The sequence below is a fragment of the Branchiostoma floridae genome, chromosome 7 (genome assembly GCF_000003815.2).
Source record: "Branchiostoma floridae strain S238N-H82 chromosome 7, Bfl_VNyyK, whole genome shotgun sequence".
NCBI classification, from domain to species: Eukaryota; Metazoa; Chordata; class Leptocardii; order Amphioxiformes; family Branchiostomatidae; genus Branchiostoma; species Branchiostoma floridae.
In genome coordinates, this window is record NC_049985.1 from 5877217 (window position 1) to 5895156 (window position 17940).

At 42.4% G+C, this 17940-nt stretch overlaps 5 protein-coding genes across 5 annotated transcripts; 2 read left to right on the forward strand and 3 right to left on the reverse strand.

Moving 5' to 3' along the window:
- Positions 1–1991: 1991 nt before the first annotated feature.
- LOC118419810 lies at positions 1992–3860 on the reverse strand. Its single transcript, XM_035826406.1, has 2 exons — positions 3410–3860; positions 1992–2684 (listed from the first exon to the last, which is right to left on the reverse strand). The coding sequence occupies exons 1-2, from the start codon at positions 3763–3765 to the stop codon at positions 2237–2239; spliced, it is 804 nt and encodes a 267-aa protein (XP_035682299.1). The 5' UTR covers positions 3766–3860; the 3' UTR covers positions 1992–2236.
- An 849-nt stretch (positions 3861–4709) lies between these two features.
- On the reverse strand, positions 4710–6526 carry LOC118419368. The gene is made up of 4 exons (XM_035825730.1): positions 6421–6526; positions 6017–6141; positions 5400–5567; positions 4710–4852 (listed from the first exon to the last, which is right to left on the reverse strand). Exons 1-4 carry the CDS (start codon positions 6435–6437, stop codon positions 4710–4712), a joined length of 453 nt encoding a protein of 150 aa, XP_035681623.1. The 5' UTR covers positions 6438–6526.
- Positions 6527–7538: 1012 nt separating this feature from the next.
- LOC118419369 lies at positions 7539–10295 on the reverse strand. Its single transcript, XM_035825731.1, has 5 exons — positions 9944–10295; positions 9224–9372; positions 8633–8744; positions 7921–8051; positions 7539–7607 (listed from the first exon to the last, which is right to left on the reverse strand). Exons 1-5 carry the CDS (start codon positions 9945–9947, stop codon positions 7539–7541), a joined length of 465 nt encoding a protein of 154 aa, XP_035681624.1. The 5' UTR covers positions 9948–10295.
- A 785-nt stretch (positions 10296–11080) lies between these two features.
- Positions 11081–12635, forward strand: LOC118419376 (E3 ubiquitin-protein ligase TRIM56-like). Its single transcript, XM_035825740.1, has one exon. The coding sequence runs from the start codon at positions 11412–11414 to the stop codon at positions 12633–12635; it is 1224 nt and encodes a 407-aa protein (XP_035681633.1). The 5' UTR covers positions 11081–11411.
- A 3655-nt stretch (positions 12636–16290) lies between these two features.
- On the forward strand, positions 16291–17496 carry LOC118419377 (E3 ubiquitin-protein ligase TRIM56-like). The gene has a single exon (XM_035825741.1). It carries the CDS (start codon positions 16303–16305, stop codon positions 17494–17496), a length of 1194 nt encoding a protein of 397 aa, XP_035681634.1. The 5' UTR covers positions 16291–16302.
- Positions 17497–17940: the final 444 nt, after the last annotated feature.

Here is a 17940-nt window from a genome sequence, read left to right on the forward strand (position 1 = left end):
TTATTATAATGACAACTTGTTTGTTCATTATGTTGACAACCTGATGCTCATGTTTTTGTTGGTGCACGCAATTCTGTGATAGAGCTTAATAGCAATGTGGCTGTTCACATCTAAGCCAGGGGAACTGTTTTAAAGACAAGAAGTACCAAGCTCAGAATTCTTAAGTCTGTGTAACACAAACACCACTTTTCATTAAGTGGCCTCTGCCAGATATTGCACAGGCTGCTATAAGGGTTTTAATCAGGCAAATTCTTTATCACTACGATTTCTTTAATTCATTGATATTACTGAACAACATTGTGTAAGTTACAAGTGTAGCCATCACACTTCTATGGGCCTGACAGAAGCATGACTAAATCTGTCTGACTGCTGATGACAAGTAAAGCTGTACTTGCCTAGTGCTGAAATGCCATCCAATAGGTCCTGAGTAACCATAGCACCAAGCCACGAGCAGCGGGCACCCTCCATCGTCCAGGAAGTTGTTGATCTCCGCAGAGCCGTGCAGCTTCGCCAGGCTGGCGTCACCCAAAGTAGTGTGTGTGTGTTAGTGTGTGTGTGTGTGTGTGTGTGTGTGTGTGAGTGTGTGTGTGTGAGTGTGTGTGTGAGTGTGTGTGTGTGTGAGTGTGTGTGTGAGTGTGTGTGTGTGTGTGCGTGTGTGTGTGTAGGGCTGTCTCTAGGAAATTTGCTTTTAAAAAGGAAGAGGTTACTCTCCCATACACTTTTTGAGGCTATAGTACAGTAGGTTGTTATCAACTGTGTAGATTCTAGATTCTAGGGCACAGTTTTGGAAGGCAGAGCCCATCTTTTTCTTTCCCCATCATAATTTAATTCATGGAAATCAAGATGATGATATCAAGAATTGAGGCCATGCCCATTTTCAGAAACAATGCTCTCCCTGGCCTTTTAATTCAATAACTATTAGTGATATTTGATAGAAATGTATATGAAAGTGATCTGAAAAGATCCGCATGCAACTTCTATCATATTTAGAAATGCTGATTTTTTTGTGAAAATAGCATCCCCTTGAGGTACTATTTCTACCTTACAGGGTATATTTCGAAATGAGATCCATTTTTCACATTTTTGATGAGAAGCTTTTCCATAGCAACACTGATTAACACTAAAAATAATGTATGTCATATTAAGGTGCTATGATCACCATTCTAGTGTCATAAAAGAGCCAAAATCGCATTTTGGGCAGGGGGGCACTGTTCAATTTTAGGGCCTGATCACTACCGGTTAAATGAGGTGCAGCACGGGCAGACTCCTGTGAGAATTTGCTCTACTTATGCAATTTAAGCCAACATAGATTAAGTTCTCAAAATGGTAAGAAGTAGTGATTCATGTCAAACTGTTTGTATACTGGTGAAAACCACACGAGCTAACCACTTAGAGATAACCTGAGGCATGTCCAAGAGTGCAGAAATGCTAGTGCGTTTCTGTCCATTGACAGTGGGGCACAGTCGGAAGTGAGTTTATCCGGGTTCAGTCACCTTTCGATAAGCACTACCTGGCAGATTTGCAGAACAGGGAATTCCAGACTGCAAAAGAATCATGACCTTAGCTTGTCCAGAAAACATTAAAACCAGAAGTTCCACTACAGTACCATATAAAGTCACAAGGGGGCCCAAAATCTAATAGCTAAAGGCCAGCATAATGATAGCCAGCCCAGGTAGACAGGTCAGCCCTTTTCGCAAACCCCCGAATGGGTACCATCCTCCGTAATTACCGCTGGCTCAACTTTTCCTACATGTAAAAAAGCAAAAAAAATTGAGCCATCATAAATATTGAGCCAGCATTTACTGCAGAGGATGGTACTAGTAGGCTACTAATAAGATCATTTAAAATGTTACCCACATACCAAGTATTACGAGAATCCCAAATCCTGGCATTCGTGTTGACACTTGAAAACAGGACATACGAACGCTCCGAAAACAAATTAACCTACTTGACTTGACGCGTAATAAAAATTAACAAAAGTCTGTGGTCTGAGCAGTAAACGTTAACTTTAATGTTATACATTTGAAAATGAATTGGTACCCTAGGCTCTAGAAAGGTGGTCTTCAACATCAACTTTCTCTAATCATCAGTGAGTTATTCCACTCTAGTTGCAGCACTCACTATACGTCTTGCAGCAAATATTGTGTCTACTAGGCATAGCAGCATGGAACGTACTGGACAGATATGTATCTTTTGGATGTAGCAACCTAAAACATAACGTTAAAGGGAACACAGATCAATTGTTCTCTACCACATCAATCTTGTTAGTAATACCTTCCTCTGCTTTAATCCCTTCAACAACATCATCGACATTGGATGGACTGACCTCACACCCTCCTAGTAACTCTTCCAACAACTGTAGGTTAGATTTAGTACTTTGTTTTGATATCTCATCCTTGTGTTCTTGTATGGAAGCCCCATTTTCTTCAAAGAGTGCCACGAGTTCCTGTGTTTGGTCACTAGTCTTAACATCAGACTGCTTCTGGTCTAACTCTATCAGCTGGACATGGTTAGGCGGATCTTCGTCAAGCTTGATCAGCTCCCCAACAGGACAGTTTATCAGGTGGCCATCCTGTTGGTCAAACATGGATGATGGGAAGGCAGCTGGGACTGTGGTGCTGAGCATTGTGGGATACGGAGCTCCAGGAACAGGGTACAGACAGCATGGTGATCGGTAGTGTCGTCTGAAAAATACATAAAACAGAATAGTACACTTAATAAATGATTGATTAAACTAGCAGGAAATAGTAGCATACAGTTGTGAGAAATAACAGGAATAAGATTGGTATAGTTAAAGACAAAAGGAATACTTTTTGTGGTGATTTTTTTGCTTTCTTCTCTCAATGTAACAACATGGTGCTGAAATGCCTTCCAATGACTGAAAGAGTGATTTCCCTACTACAAACCACTGCTTTTAAAATTAACTTTTGTTCTTTCAATGGATAATGATAACTGCTTATCATGAGATCTAAAAGACAGAAGAATTACCCTCTAGGCAAATTGAAAGTATGTCCAATATTCAGATATATTTACAGATTACTGTAATTCACTTTGTCTTCTCGGTACCAAAATTTCACGGTCTGAGACAATTTATCTTGTTCTCGGAACTAAATGTTCACTGTCACAGCAAGTGCACATAAAAAAGTCTGTGAATAATTTGTTATCAGTAATGATAAGTTCACGCTACAGTCGTCACCGTGAAAACCGTGAACATAACAGTACAGTACATTGAAAAAATCAGGAATTACAGTAATTGGTCACGCTAGTGAGCAACAAAATGAGATAAAACACAACAATAAAAAAAACTTGAGGAGAATAAGAAGAACTGTCTAAGCCCGAGACAGTAAATTGAAACTTGAATACAGTAAGCTTTAATCTAAGTAAACCTCAAGGAAGTGTATCCTTTTACCTTGACCTTGGAGACATCCTCTTGATGGGTCGTCCAGAGGGGGGTGACAGAAGTGCCATCGGTGACAGCCCTCCTGTACCCATCATCCTCTCTGTGTATGAATGATCCCTCTGTTCTCCTGATCCTACTGGCTCCTTCAGGTATGTGTTTCCATTTTCTGGACTGTTAAAACTTAAAGATGATAAAGTTGTACCAGAGTCTGGAGACATGAGTTTGGCATCGTCAGTAATCTTAGTTGTCGATGATTGCTTGGGCATGGTGAGTTCTTTGTTTTCGTCACTGTTTGGTTCTGCCAAATCACTCCTGTTGATTGTAATGTTTTCATTACTGCTAGAGGATTCTTGTGATGCCATCATAGGTGCCAAGTCATAGCCAATAGGAGAACCGACAATCTTTGAGTCACTTTTCCCCAATATTTGTGTGGCATCTCTAGATGACACAGTTGGATGTGTAGTGCTGTCTGTTGCAGAGATCCAAGGTGAGTTTGTTAGCCTCTGGTCAGGATGAGGAGACAGTGGGTCCTGCTGATTTCTGTACCTGGCTGAAGATGATGAGTTGCGATGGCGGGCTGCTCTCTGCTGTTGAGGGCTAATGAATAGGATCAGTGTTAGAGAGGATGTTTACAGTGCAATTGCAATATACAGTGTAGTTCTCATGGTGTTCAAGCTATTGATTTTGAGCATGCTTTAAATGCTCACAAATATCCAAACCACGGGAGCTTTACCTGACATTTCAGTATGGCTTACTTGAAGAATGTCACTATATAGAGAGAAAATATCATGTTTACAAACAGTTAAAGCACTGAAGCCACCAACTTGGAGTTTGTATCCTGACATACAGTTCATCTGTACTCTTTCCAGTATCCATATCTGCATTAGTCAAACATTGTACATATGGCTATTCTTTACAATAACCCACCAGCTTTGTTTGGTAATATCCAACTGTCTAAATCTAGTAGACTACAAGTGTTACAGGGCAAAACATCTTCCTAGTTGGAATATACACAGGTAGGCACATTCTGGGCAGGCGTATTTGTCTAGCTTATAGCACCTGTATCTATAAAGAATATAACTGCTTACTGTAGTTGATTCTAAATATAGAATAAAACACAGTGTATTCTGTATGACCCAAGGTACCAGCCCTCCCGCGGGTCAGATCTCTCAATGGCAGAAGGTTGATGGAAGCCTGTGTGATACGGAAAATGATCACCTGGTACGGATCAAACGTTATCACGGCCCAGGTGTGACGTAATGACTTTTATTCTACTGTACTACAGTACATAGTTCTAGGTAAGAATGACTCACAGTTCCCCTGGACCATCCTGTAGTGTGTATGCAGGTCCCTCGTCTCCCACTGCTGGAGCAAGGTCTTCTGGGATATCCTCCAGCCATGACAGAACTTCCTCAAAGTCTACCACCAGTCTGTTAGCACAGAACCCTGCTCCTAGGGGGAAAAAGGAATTTCAAAGTGATCTCGATCCAGTTTAGCTCACCGAAAAGCTAGTCTTCCACTGTCGTGACAGAGAAGACAGATGCTATGTACAGTATTTACAGGTTCATTGTACATTCCCCTAACTCTTTTTGACAAGCACAACAAACTGAGGACCATAGCTTAAAGCCCCATCCTAAGGAATGCAACCCTTTCTGGTAGCGTGCATGTCGGGTGACCGACACAGCCAGAATCAAACTCACAGCTTCTACTTCTAGAGGCAGGACTGGACAATGCACGCATGACACTACAGACATGTGTGTTTGTGACACAGTGTTGTTTTGACCATGACCTTCTCACTGCTGAAGTAGCCTTTAGGCACCAAAATATTTGGTTTAAGTGTTAGATAGTAGGGGAAGGTTGTCTCTCTCTGTCAGTCTATACAAGGGGAAGGATAAGACTTCACAAAACCCTTTCCACTCCTATGGTAAATCCACCTGCACATAAATGACTTTACAGTACCATCGTGGCTCTCATGTCTTGTAGAAACGCCCCTACCTACCTGACTGTGGGTCCTGGAGCTGCAGGAAGAACTGGTTAGCGTACAACACATGCTGACTGTGGAAGGTGGAACAGGACTGGCGCAGCGCCCACACCAGCTTCCTCTCCGACGAGTTCTCCGTCTTCGGATAGTACCGTCCCACGGGGGTCTGCCTCACCAGGGAGTCTTCTGAGGAAGTGAAGGGAATATATTTCAGATGGGGTTGTACCAGTTTAACTAGCACAGTAACTGGTTTGTGACTGTTTCAGAATGTGTTCCTAAGAGTGCAGGAATCTTTGGACCTAAATTTCAATTCAGTTTCAGAAAAATTCCCACATCTTAACTTAAGGCTAGCACACATCTTATGCAAAAATGCACACTTAACTTAAGGCTAGCACAAGGTATCTAAAACAAGATTTGATCGATACACAGTCAAACCTGGTTGGGAAACCATCTGGTGCTAACATTACCCTCTCCATTCACAAGCAACATTAGAACATGCAGTCCGGAGCAACCACCTGTCCTAAGACGTCAATAAAGTTTTTTTTTAAATGACTATGTGGTGATCTCATTCATGGGACCTGGAGGAATGATGACAGATAACAATAAGTTTGTTTGCCATTTTTGTATAATCTTACTTTGACTGCCATCCTTTATGGGCTCATCTGCGATGTTCACCCTCAGGGCTCTCCCCCTCACCTCTGTTCCCCTCATGGTTTCACAGGCCAGGACACAGCTCTCATGGTCATAGAAACGCACAAACCTGCGGGCACAAGAACATCTGAGTTACGTACGAAGGTTAGACATCCAGGTAATCAGATACGCTAACTAGCAATTAAAAAACTGCTCTCCAACCAGTTCTCTTTAGTGTCACTGACAAAAGGTAATGGATTTTGTCTGAAAAGTCAGATCATTTCCAAAATTAAGTTAACATTGATCATCTGTGTTAGGGATCAATGCAGACCTCCAATGACCTTTGACCCACTACTGATTATGACATATAATGATATATAAAAATACACTAAAGTTCTCCACTGCTCACGCATATGTGTGCTCCATATCTGGTCTCCTATTGGCCAGCCAGATGTCGTGTACCTCTCCGCAAGATGAGAACAGTCCAGCCAGCTCTCTCTACACAGGGAACAACAACACGTCATAATCTGTCTAGTTAATGTTAAACAAATGTGCAACATTCACAGAGACGGCGGCACCAAATTTCGTTTGGGGGGGCGAACTTTTACTGACAGAATTGTACGGCACATGTAGCGCCGGAGGCGCGACCATCCTAGGGGGGTCCGGGGGCATGCTCCCCCGGGAAAATTTGAAATCTTGACCCTCTAAAACGCCATTTCCTACGTTTTGGCGCGCATATTTTGCTGCCAGACTAAGCTAAATTTGATGACAATTCTGTTAGAAAGACACATGGTTTTAGCGAGGGCGATGCCCCCAAAATATATTCACGATTCCGAGTGTCGAAGGTGCAAGCTGTCGCAAGGTTGGTCTGGGAAAATTTCAAAATCTGTACCCTCTGAAACGCCATTTTCTGTATTTTGGGGGACAAATTTTGCTGAGGGACTATGCTAAATCTAATGTCATTTTTGTGAATGAAAGATATGTTTGAGGGCAATGACCCACGCCTCAACAAATTTTCACCATGTCGTTGTGAGCGCCGGAGGTACAAGTCATCGCTAGGGAGGTCCGGACAAAATTTTGAAATCTTGACCGCCTGAAACGTCATTTCCTGCATTTGAGGCCCACATTCTGCTTGTAAACCAAGTATAGTACGATAGTAAAATTTCTATTAGTTAAAAAGGTTTTTAAGAGCAACGCTCCCGCAACATATTGTCCTGCGCCGACATGGGCAAAGACGCGAGCCGTCACAAGGGAACACTGGCGAAATTTTGAAATCGGGACTCTCTGAAACGTCATTTCTTGCGTTTTCAGGCGTAAATTTTCCCATTAGACTAGCTTGATTTAATGAAATTTCCATCATCAAAAAAATACACAAGGTTTCAGCTTGATTTTCTGGGGGGGCGACGCCCCCCCAACATATTTTTCGGGGGGGGGGGGGGGCCCCCCCCGAAATGCCCCCCCGGTGCCGCCGCCACTGATTCAAGGTACTCTCTATGAAGTACATTCTATCTCAACTACCTGGAAATGTCACGGTGCAGCTAACATAAATGGATTGTTTACTGATGTCTTCACCTCTTTTGTCCTGCTTTGATCTTTCTGCAACAAAAATTGTAAGACAGCAACTGAGTTGTTAACTGCCAGTATGTTGAATAAAGTCTAACTGCTTGTATTTTTAACACTGCCTTTTTGTTTCCCAGCCATTTGCAGACTGACAATCTCATTTTCTTCCATTCATGAAGCCTTTATCATTCCTTTCTCAGTGCAATGTGATGGAAATAGGATCAAATAAAAGATTATTCATCTGTTGAAACTAAGAAACAGTAGAGGTATTTTTCTCTATCACAAAAGAGGTGTTTTTCCCTATCAAGAAGATGATGTAACTATTAAAAGATATCAATAGATATCTCACCTTGGTGACAGATAGCGGTAAGTTCCCCACGTACACAGAAGGCATGGTTTTCTTGGCAGCCAGGGATTGGCTGTTCAGCTCCAGTGGCTGTCTCCCATGTCTCCACTCCTGTGCTAGTCTTCCCCCATCACCTGATGTACACAGTTAAGTTTATGTATCAGGTTACAAGAGAGTGCATGTATGTACACAGGTACAATGTGCTGAATGTATATTCTATTCTATTCTATTCTATTCTGTGTTCTGTTCTATCCTTTTCTAGTCTATCATATTCTATTCCCTATTCTAGCTGTGTTTGCTCCTTTGTTTGCTTCCTTGCAGACTAGAATAGCTCAATAGATAAATCAGACTGGCGTGCCAAAATTTGTATAATTCATAGGCAAGAGTTTTGATTGGCTCTGAGTCACATGGTCCTTGTTATGGCACAGCAACAGAGTTTAGACAGGGATTCAGAACTTCAATATCATTAGACTGTTTCTGAGAAATTAAGTGGGAAACCACTTGTTGGAGTGAAGCAGAGCCTAAGCTAAACTAAGGATGAATTCCATCTATAAGTTCCAATTTTGGCATGCAATGTTACATGTATATTTTATTGGTTTGTATGAATTGTTCAGTTCATCCTCTGAAAAGAGGTCAGACACCATAATTTCCACAAAGTCCTGTCCAGCATGACAGACCAGTATGGACTGAACTAACAGCAAGATTTCAGACTTACCATCTCCAGTGCCTAACTCTTCCCAGTCTGCCATTGGCTGGTTCAGCTGATTTAACACCTCTGCAAACCTCTGTCTTCTCCTGCTGTCTACACCTTCATACCTGGGGCACAGCTGGGGAAAGATATATATAGGCTTTACTTTGATGTTAATATCAACAAAATAGAAAACATTGATGTGATTGTTATATGGCATCCAGTGGAATTATGAGAGTTGAATCAGATGTTATGTCAGTGATCTGTTGAAATGGTCGTTTTCAATGTCCTTGGTAGCAATCCAGAAACACTGAGAGCTAGACAGGCTCTAAAATATTAAATTATGTCATTTATTTCAATGTTGTGTAGGTATAGTCATAATAGATGTCCTCCATAAAACAATTCAGTAAGAGATGGTTACTAAGACTTCACAACCTCCACTACCTAACGTTATATCAATACTGCTGTGCACAGATCTCCCAACAATGGAAGAACAGACAGATAGTGACAGACATAAATACATGCCAAAGATAGAGACAAGACAAAAACTATATCTAATAATTTCCTTGGCATAAGATAACTACCAGTAAGCCTTTTATAGCCTTAACCTTGGATTACCTTTTCTTCTGCAATCGACCTTGCCTTCTCTGCAAACCCCTGTGATGACTCTGCATCCTTGATGTCATACTCACTGGTTCTCTCAAGGTCAACTCCGTACACATTCAGCAGTCCCTGCAGCTCTTTGGACTGGTCTATGTCCACCTTGGCTGTCATGGGGGGAAAGATGAAAAACGAAAGGCGATCAGAGATAGAAGACTTCATATCCTTACCCAAACATGATCTTGGTGCCCCTTGAGACAAACGTAAGCACACTAAAGTTGCCTGGCAACTTTGCAAAATTGTGAGAAGTAACAGACATGTACACACAGCCAGACCCAGCCAAAACATCATTTATAAGAATATTTGCTAGTTGGATCTTTTGATTTCTATCTTAATTCACAACAGTTGTCAAATAGTCATTAACAACTTTCATTGAAGCTCCTGGAACTTGGTTGAACTTTGTTATCAGAAAACCACCTGTATGGCACTTGTCAGATATCCTTAGGCTTAACGTTAGTTTATTTCTTAATGAAATGACTTGATCACTCAGCCTTGGTTTGGAAATAAACTTCCTTGCATTTTGCAAATATTATTCTTCATAGACATAGATTGCAACGTTACTATGGCCACCCAAATCTTCAAACGCAAGGAATCGCTATGATCATACTGAGAACGACCTTCAAATAGTAAAATCAAAAACGAAGCTTGTGCGCCTTGAATGAACAAAACGTGACTCACCCATGTTCTGGTTTAACTTCCTTGTATAGACAGTGAAATTTCAATGACTTTTAGACGAAATTCACCGTGTTGTCTTCAGGACGTCACGTGCATGTTGTGTTGGCCATGTCTGCTGTATCCTCTGGAACTTGCTCCTTGTCCCTCCGGTGGCCTTTCTGTTTTGTAGAGCACCGATTTGGAAACAGACTTTACCTTATAAGAAAGTAATACCGCCTATTAGATGCCTTCTTTATGAATGAAGAGTAATTACAAGTCCATAAACAGGACAACCGAAGTTATTGTCCCCAACCTGTCCTCCGGACAACTTGCACTTGTTCTGAGAGCAGGGCTGGTCAAAAGCGCCACCTACCGTCTCATTGAAAAAAAGTACTGACGCATCATGACGTTTCAACAGAGCAACTTGATTGGTGAAGCATTACTCTCATTTACATGTAACATCTATTATCATAATACCGGTACGTTTACGACGATTTCTCTAGCCATACTGATTTGACAAATTGTCAACGCATCATTTTCTCCAGTTACATGTTGCTGTTATAGGTTACGCTTGCCATTTCTTCTGTGTAACTTTTCTGCCACTCTTGTCCTGCTAAAAGCGCAATATTGTAATTGTAACACGCCGCGGAATTACACGGCGAACGGGCGCGTGGTTGGGAGGGGGTAAAAATACCGGCCGGAAGAAACACGGCACAATTAACTGTCGCTATGTACTTTTATACATCCTCTGATGTTCCTTCCTTTTTCTGTTAGTAAATGCATAAAACATAAACCTGCATGAGCATACAAAATGTCATGAGAAAACGGACGTATACTGTCAAGAATTTTCATTTAACTTCTGTCCGTCACAACCGCTATGACGTAACACTTCACTGCCAGCGTTATAAGATATAAAAATGGCGGGAAAATGGCTGCGTACATTCAATTTTGCCCATTCAGTCGTAGATCCGGGCTATTATGCAACGGTTCTTCACACTTTTACATGAGTTGTAGGTCACCAACAGAAATTCAAGATTGTTGTTGAATCATGTTCGTTATTATCTAACGACCTAGGTATCCGACGTTGGAAATACAATGAATTGTTCGTTGCTTGGTACATCATGAAAATAGTTGATATTGCGATTTAGTTGATTTCATGTCGGGTTTATCCAGCAACAATAAGCGTGGATGGGATCATTAAACATGCTCGAGATGTGGTTTTACTCCATCGCGGACCGAGAGGATGTCCCCAGCCGAAGCAAGGTAACGTTACTCATGGTCACCAGATTTTAGTGTAAATTGTCTTTCCCAAAGGCATTGGGGCTGGCTATTGATTTGTACCCATAACCTTTAAATTCTAACGTAAGTCAACAAACTTTCTAACCAAAAGGCTACCTTGCCACATGTAAGATGTAAGTCTTTAAATCCATGGAGACTTGACGTCAACGCACTTGTGACGTACCGAAACCAGGAAGTCAGATCGCAAACAGCAATGGCGACTGCTTCTTTCTCGGAGAAAGTCGGCGACGATTTCATTCAGTGCACGATCTGCTGCTACAACTTCAAGAAGCCGAAGATTCTTCCTTGCTTGCACACCTTTTGTGCGCACTGTCTGCGGGAATGGGCCCAGAAGAACGACGGCGTTACCTTTCCGTGTCCTATTTGTCGTGAGCCAGTCTCACTGCCCCAAAATGGCGTTGAGGGTTTTAAGGACAACTTTTTCCTCGCTAGCCTGGTGAAAGCCGTGACCGAGCAAAAGAAGGTTCGCCACCGGCAAGATGGCCTCCTCTGTACCACGTGTGACGAAGGGAAGCCAGCCACCTCCAGGTGTTCGGAGTGTGCAGAGTTTCTGTGTGAGAGCTGTGAGTCGGCACATCGTCTTCAGAGAGCTACCAAGGGCCACACCCTCTTCACGTTTGAGGAACTGAAGACGGGCAAATACGACGGCGTGTTCAAGACAAGGAAATCTCCTCCGTGCTCCAAACACTCCGGAGAAATCCTTAAGCTCTACTGCATGACATGTGGGACACCGATATGCAACGAATGTGCCTTGTTTGAACACAGGGACTCACAACACGACCTCAAGCGCATTGAAGAGGTGGCCACTGAGAAGAGAAAAACAATCTTAGATCTCACGCCTCACTGTCAGGCCCAAGTGCAATTCTTCCAACGGACACAAGAAGTTCAGAGCCGTTTGAAGGAACAACTTCAGATAAATACAGCGTTGGCTCGTCAGAACGTCCACCAAACTGTACAAACAATGATTGCCCTGGTAAAGGAAGAAGGCGAGCGGCTTCTAGCTTGCATCGATACAGAAGAAACATCCAGGAAGAAACAGATTGAAGCAGATATGGAGAAAGTGCAGATCAGTCTGGCTAGCGCCAAGAGCACATGTGAGTTTGCAGATACTCTAGCTCGGGAGGGAGGCGACTACGAAGTAGCGTCTTTCTCAAAGGATCTGACGACGAGACTGAACGACTTGATCAAACCACCTGTAGATACAGTGGACTTCAAACTGGCAAACATCACAGTGGATTACTCGGATATCGAGCGCAAGTTTAAACAAAACATCCCGCCACTTGCCCAATACAGCCTGACAAAGTCAACGGAGAGAGAACTACGTGCGTCACAGAAACCCGCGAGCTGCAAGACAGACAATGGCCCGAAACAAAAGGGGCGGGGCGGAAATGTGAGCAGAATGACAGGTGGTAAGTAGTAGTAGTGAGGCATGATAGTCACAGAAACCCGCGAGCTGCAAGACAGACAATGGCCCGAAACAAACGGGGCGGGGCGGAAATGTGAGCAGAATGACAGGTGGTAAGTAGTAGTAGTGAGGCATGATAATCACGTCACACATAGGTGCTTGTTCTTCTGTGAGGTCATCTCATGTCTTGTGCATCACTTTCAGATGAAAGCTATAGGTCACCGTATGCTTCTGTGAGAATATTTATGAGATATTGCAGTTAGATTTAACAATGGTAAGATTGGGCCATAATCTAATCAAGAAAATATTTTTGATTAAATTGTTTTCAGTTGGAGATAGATGCCATGTCTTGATGCTACTATTGATGATATTTAAGTCTAATGCTCTTAAACCTTCTAAGGTGACATTTACTGAAAATTACTGAATAAATGTAACATTGTATTCAACTTATTCCAACCAAAGTCTGTGAAACTATCGATATTTAAATATTATTATTGAAATCTCCAGATCAAGGCACATATGTAAGCTGACATGCAATTAAGCTTTTCTAATATTTGTAACTAGCATACTAAGAGTCATTGCAGAGAAATATCTCCGATGTGGAACTATGAGCAGCCATATAATTAAAAAAAATACGGCTATTTTGTGTTATGGCATTCTAGGACTCAGAGACCCTCAAACATCAAATAATTTATGGCTGAAAATTACTGAAATTGCGATGGCTATCCTGATGAATCTGATAAAGGTACGAACATATATCATGTTTTGCATTTCTATATAGCATGTTTTCAGCTTTAGTTTTGCAGATCAAAAGTTGAATATGAAGCATTGAAGCACAATCCGATGTAAAACCGTGATTCCTTTTCAAGTATCCTTATATTCTCCAGGTAAAGCAGCAAACCAATATAACCAACCAAATTCTAATGTTTTTCAAAGTTATGCATGGCCACAGTTAACAAACAACTACACAAACATTTGCCATCACTTACCCACATAGTGAAATATTATTACCCGATTTATTATAGCCCCAAAGCCAAAAATCCCCATAAAGCTTCAACCCCCCTCTCACGGCTCGCGTCATGTTTTTGCAGAAAGTTGCCTTTGTTTGTTCGTATACTTAACCCTTGAAGTTGAAACATTCCTTTAGAATGGTTATATTACATTGTTTCAAAAGAACGCACAGAAAGAAACGGATGCTTATTGTCGATGACCTGGTGCTCGTTTTTTTACTTGCACACAATACTTGTACTATAGGGCAAGTCTATTGGTAAAATATTGTGTGCGAGTAAATTTAGCTAATGGGAAAACACTGCATTTTCGCGTAAATGTTGCCTTTCTAGTTACTTGTATAATGCCCACTCCACAGCCAAGCCTATATTTTTTTCCGTAACCCAATTATAAATCTAATAGATTACATTTCTCTCTAGTCTTCCCAGGTCCAAGCCAGGCAAATGTTGCTCCAAGTTCATCAAACAGTGAACCTACATCACCCACTGCGGTTGGACCAGACCAAGCAACAGCCATCCGGATTGAATCCCCCTCAAGTCTGGCTTCCAAGAGGACAGGATATAGGAATTACGGCACATACAAGTTGCCAGATATATCTGATGATGAGGATGATGACATGAATAACAGCAAGAATAGAAGTACAGTACAACATAGGGGTGGGTACCGGTACAGAAAATTTAGGTCCAGGTCCGGTGTAGGAGCAGAAATCTGTTCCATCTTGAAGATTTCTGAGCCAAGGAGAAAGAAATCACACAAAATCATGAAATAGCATAGCAAAATCACCTACTGTGGCTAGGCCAGGCCCAGGGCAGAGGACGAAGCATGGCGATTTTTCATTAGCTAGACGTGCGGCTTTGCCATGAATCGCGTTTTCAGTCAAGCACACCTATAGCCTACTCTTCTGACAAGTGTAATAAAGTAGATTCAACGTATGATATGAAATATATATATATTAATGGCAAAATAATTGACTTTATTTCCATTTTCTGATTGGTCAGATTCTACTTAATGGATAGCCACCTATTTTTTCTGTGCAATGATTGACTCATCCTGGTGAAGCTATGGGGTATTGCCTTACGTCGCTATCCTACATTTCTTCGTAATTTCCCATTCATTCTTCCCCATGCTCCCGATTTCTGTTCCTTCCCAATTTCATCCTGTCTATAACGTTTCCCGATCACATTTTCCTAACGGATATACGTTTCCCAATCTGATTCCCTACATATGTGCGACGCTCTTCACCATTAATCAGTCAATAATAGAGATCTGTATCAAACCAAACCAAACCCTTGAGGACCTTGAGTTCAAAACCGGACAAGCTGTGAAAACACGATCATCATCATCATCATCATCGCACTCATCAAGGTTGCACCAACAATTCCGACCGCGAGGCACCAACTTTGAACTGAGTAAAGCTAGATCCCATAACAGCAGGAAATGCGGTCCCAGCTACTCAATTGGTGTGAACATCTGAGCCAACTTCACATTCAGTACATGTCGAGCATAGTCCGACCAAGGTCCGACCAAGACGTTATTAGAAGTAGGTCATTGACACTAAGAAAATAGGACACTCTGTTGAAATATTGACCCAGAATTTACCGGACGTCCATCGGCATTGCCTTGAGCATGCTACCCGGGTGTAGGAAGGACTGTTCAAACAGCTTTCTGACCCTCTCAAAATTGTTTAAATTTATAATCATTGGATCACTCTCTTCACAAGTAGGTATACATGTACTTGAAAGATACTGTTATCCTGTACGTAGAGGTCAGACATCGAAGTTAGGGCTGCCCATTGACAAGCATGTTGAAATACACTGAATGAAGGCTTCAAAAAAGTACTAACCCATATTTCAATCTTAAAAATTCTTCTCCACCAGAAAGTCACTTGGGTCTAGTTTATAACCATTCAAAGAAAACAGAGGGTTGTTCTGCTCATTCTCCGAGAAAAGCTCCCTCTATGAAAGAAACCTCACCTCTGACCCCTTTTCCCTCCTGATACAACCAGTAGCACCCTATAACTAAAACCTGTCCTTACACCAGCTGAACTGCTGAACTGAACAAATTTTGACCCAAACAGGAAAGCTTAGACCCTACATGTCTCTTCTAACTCAAAAAGTCTCCAGATTGGGCAAAAATTTTCAAGGAAAAGAAGGATTTTCAAGGATTTTAAGTCACACCCATTTTTTGCCCTCTACCGCGCAACGCAACTCTGACGTCAGCCCTTGAGAACACTTGAAAGCCACTTCATAAAAATTGGAAATAGTTAATACATGTAATGCAATATTGTTGATTTCATGTCGAGTTTATCAAGAACAATAAGTGTAGATGGAATGTTTTAACACGCTCGAGGTAGAACACGCTCGATGTAGGTGTGGTTTTACTCCAACGCGGGCCGAGAGGACATCCCTAGTCGAAGTTAGGTAACGTTAGACACTCGACTCTGGTGAAAACTAAGTCTAGTAATGTTAAAGACCCTTTAGATTTAAGTCAACAACTCTAACCAAAAGGCCGCCTTTGATCAATGAAGACTTGGTGGAAACTATAACAAAATCGTCGAGTAAAATTCTCATCCCTAAGCTACGGTCGTGTAAACAGTGGACATTGACCTTTCAAGTTTCGGTACGTCACAGGTGTGGTGACGTCAAATCAGGAAGTGAGATCGCAAACAGCAATGGCGACTGCTTCTTTCTCGGAGAAAGTCAGCGACGACTTCATCCAGTGTACGATCTGTTGCTACAACTTCAAGAAGCCGAAGGTTCTTCCTTGCTTGCACACCTTTTGTGCGCACTGTCTGCGAGAATGGGCCCAGAAGAACGACGGAGACACCTTTCCGTGTCCTATTTGTCGTGAGCAAGTTTCATTGCCCGAAAATGGCGTCGAGGGTCTAAAGGACAACTTTTTCCTCGCTAGCCTGGTGAAAGCCGTGACGGAGCACCACAAGGTTCGCCACGGGCAGGATGGCCTCCTCTGTACCACTTGTGACGAAGGGAAGCCAGCCACGTCCAGGTGTTCAGACTGTGCTGAGTTTCTGTGTGAGAGTTGTGAGTTGGCACATCGTCTTCAGAGAGCTACCAAGGGCCACACCCTCTTCACGTTTGAGGAACTGAAGACGGGCAAATATGACGGTGTCTTCAGGACAAGGAAAGTTCCGCCGTGCCCCAAACACTCCGGAGAAATCCTGAAGCTCTACTGTAGGACATGCGAGACTCCGATATGCAACGAATGTGCCTTGTTCGAACACAGGGACTTACAACTATTACACAACATAACGCGCATTGAAGAGGTGGCCACTGAGAAAAGAAAGACAATCTTAGATCTCACACCACAATGCCAGGCCCAAGTGCAATTCTTCCAACGGACAGAAGAAGTTCAGAACCGCTTGAAGGAACAACTTCAGAAAAATACAGAGTTGGCTCGTCAGAACGTCCACCAAACTGTACAAACAATGGTTGCCCTGGTAAAGGAAGAAGGAGAACGACTTCTAGCTTGCATCGATACAGAAGAAACATCCAGGAAGAAACAGATCGAAGCAGAGATAGAGGGAGCGCAGATCGGTCTGGCGAGCGCCAAAAGCACCTGTGAGTTTGCAGAAACTCTAGCTCGGGAGGGAGGCGACTACGAAGTAGCGTCTTTCTCACAGGACATGGCAACGAGACTGATTGACTTGACGAAACCACCTATCGGCACGGTGGACTTGGGACTGGTAAACATTCCTGTTGATTACTCGGTTATGGGGCGCAAGTTTGAACAAAACATCCCGCCACCTGGCCAATACGTAATGCTAGAATCAACAGAGAGAGAACTACGTTCTTTGCTGAAAGGAGCATCCCCAAGTCAGACGAGCAAACATGGTAAGTACAAGTAGTAACGTTAGGGCGTTCATCATGTGAAACAGGATATGGTAACGTCGCTTGTTGGTCATCTATTCTTCTGTGAGGTCATCTATTGTTTCGATAGACTTCAGCTCATATCAATGATGTACCCTTTGGTAGTAAGTTCGCTCTTATGTTCGCTTCTGCTACAACAGAATACTGCAGAGAAGCGATTGTATATAGTGTATAAACGTCGTGGCGAACTACTATCCGGATGTGTAGTCTACTTACAAGAACATTCTATCATTCTCCTCACCAGGAGTGTCACCAGCGTCCTCTGCATCTGGAAACTTGGACAAAGAAGACACGTGTCCAATTTGTCTCCGTTACTTCACTGGGCCTGTAACAACCACACGTTGTAAGCACAAGTTCTGTGCTGACTGCCTGGACAATGCCTTGAAAATTTCTGGTCAGTGTCTTGTCTGCAAGTCTGTGAT

Excerpts from the sequence above, each read along its gene's own strand:
- LOC118419810 (XM_035826406.1), bottom strand. The coding sequence starts at position 3,765 with ATGATGGCATCACAAGAATCCTCTAGCAGTAATGAAAACATTACAATC. Across the intron at positions 2,685-3,409 it reads AGGATGTCTCCAAGGTCAAG|ACGACACTACCGATCACCAT; the intron begins GTAAAAGGATAC and ends TGTATTTTTCAG.
- LOC118419368 (XM_035825730.1), bottom strand. Across the intron at positions 5,568-6,016 it reads CATAAAGGATGGCAGTCAAA|AAGACTCCCTGGTGAGGCAG; the intron begins GTAAGATTATAC and ends TCACTTCCTCAG. Across the intron at positions 4,853-5,399 it reads GCTCCAGGACCCACAGTCAG|GAGCAGGGTTCTGTGCTAAC; the intron begins GTAGGTAGGGGC and ends TTTTCCCCCTAG.
- LOC118419369 (XM_035825731.1), bottom strand. Across the intron at positions 8,745-9,223 it reads GGTCGATTGCAGAAGAAAAG|CTGTGCCCCAGGTATGAAGG; the intron begins GTAATCCAAGGT and ends ATCTTTCCCCAG. Across the intron at positions 7,608-7,920 it reads TACCGCTATCTGTCACCAAG|AAAGATCAAAGCAGGACAAA; the intron begins GTGAGATATCTA and ends TTTTTGTTGCAG.
- LOC118419376 (XM_035825740.1), top strand. The coding sequence starts at position 11,412 with ATGGCGACTGCTTCTTTCTCGGAGAAAGTCGGCGACGATTTCATTCAG.
- LOC118419377 (XM_035825741.1), top strand. The coding sequence starts at position 16,303 with ATGGCGACTGCTTCTTTCTCGGAGAAAGTCAGCGACGACTTCATCCAG.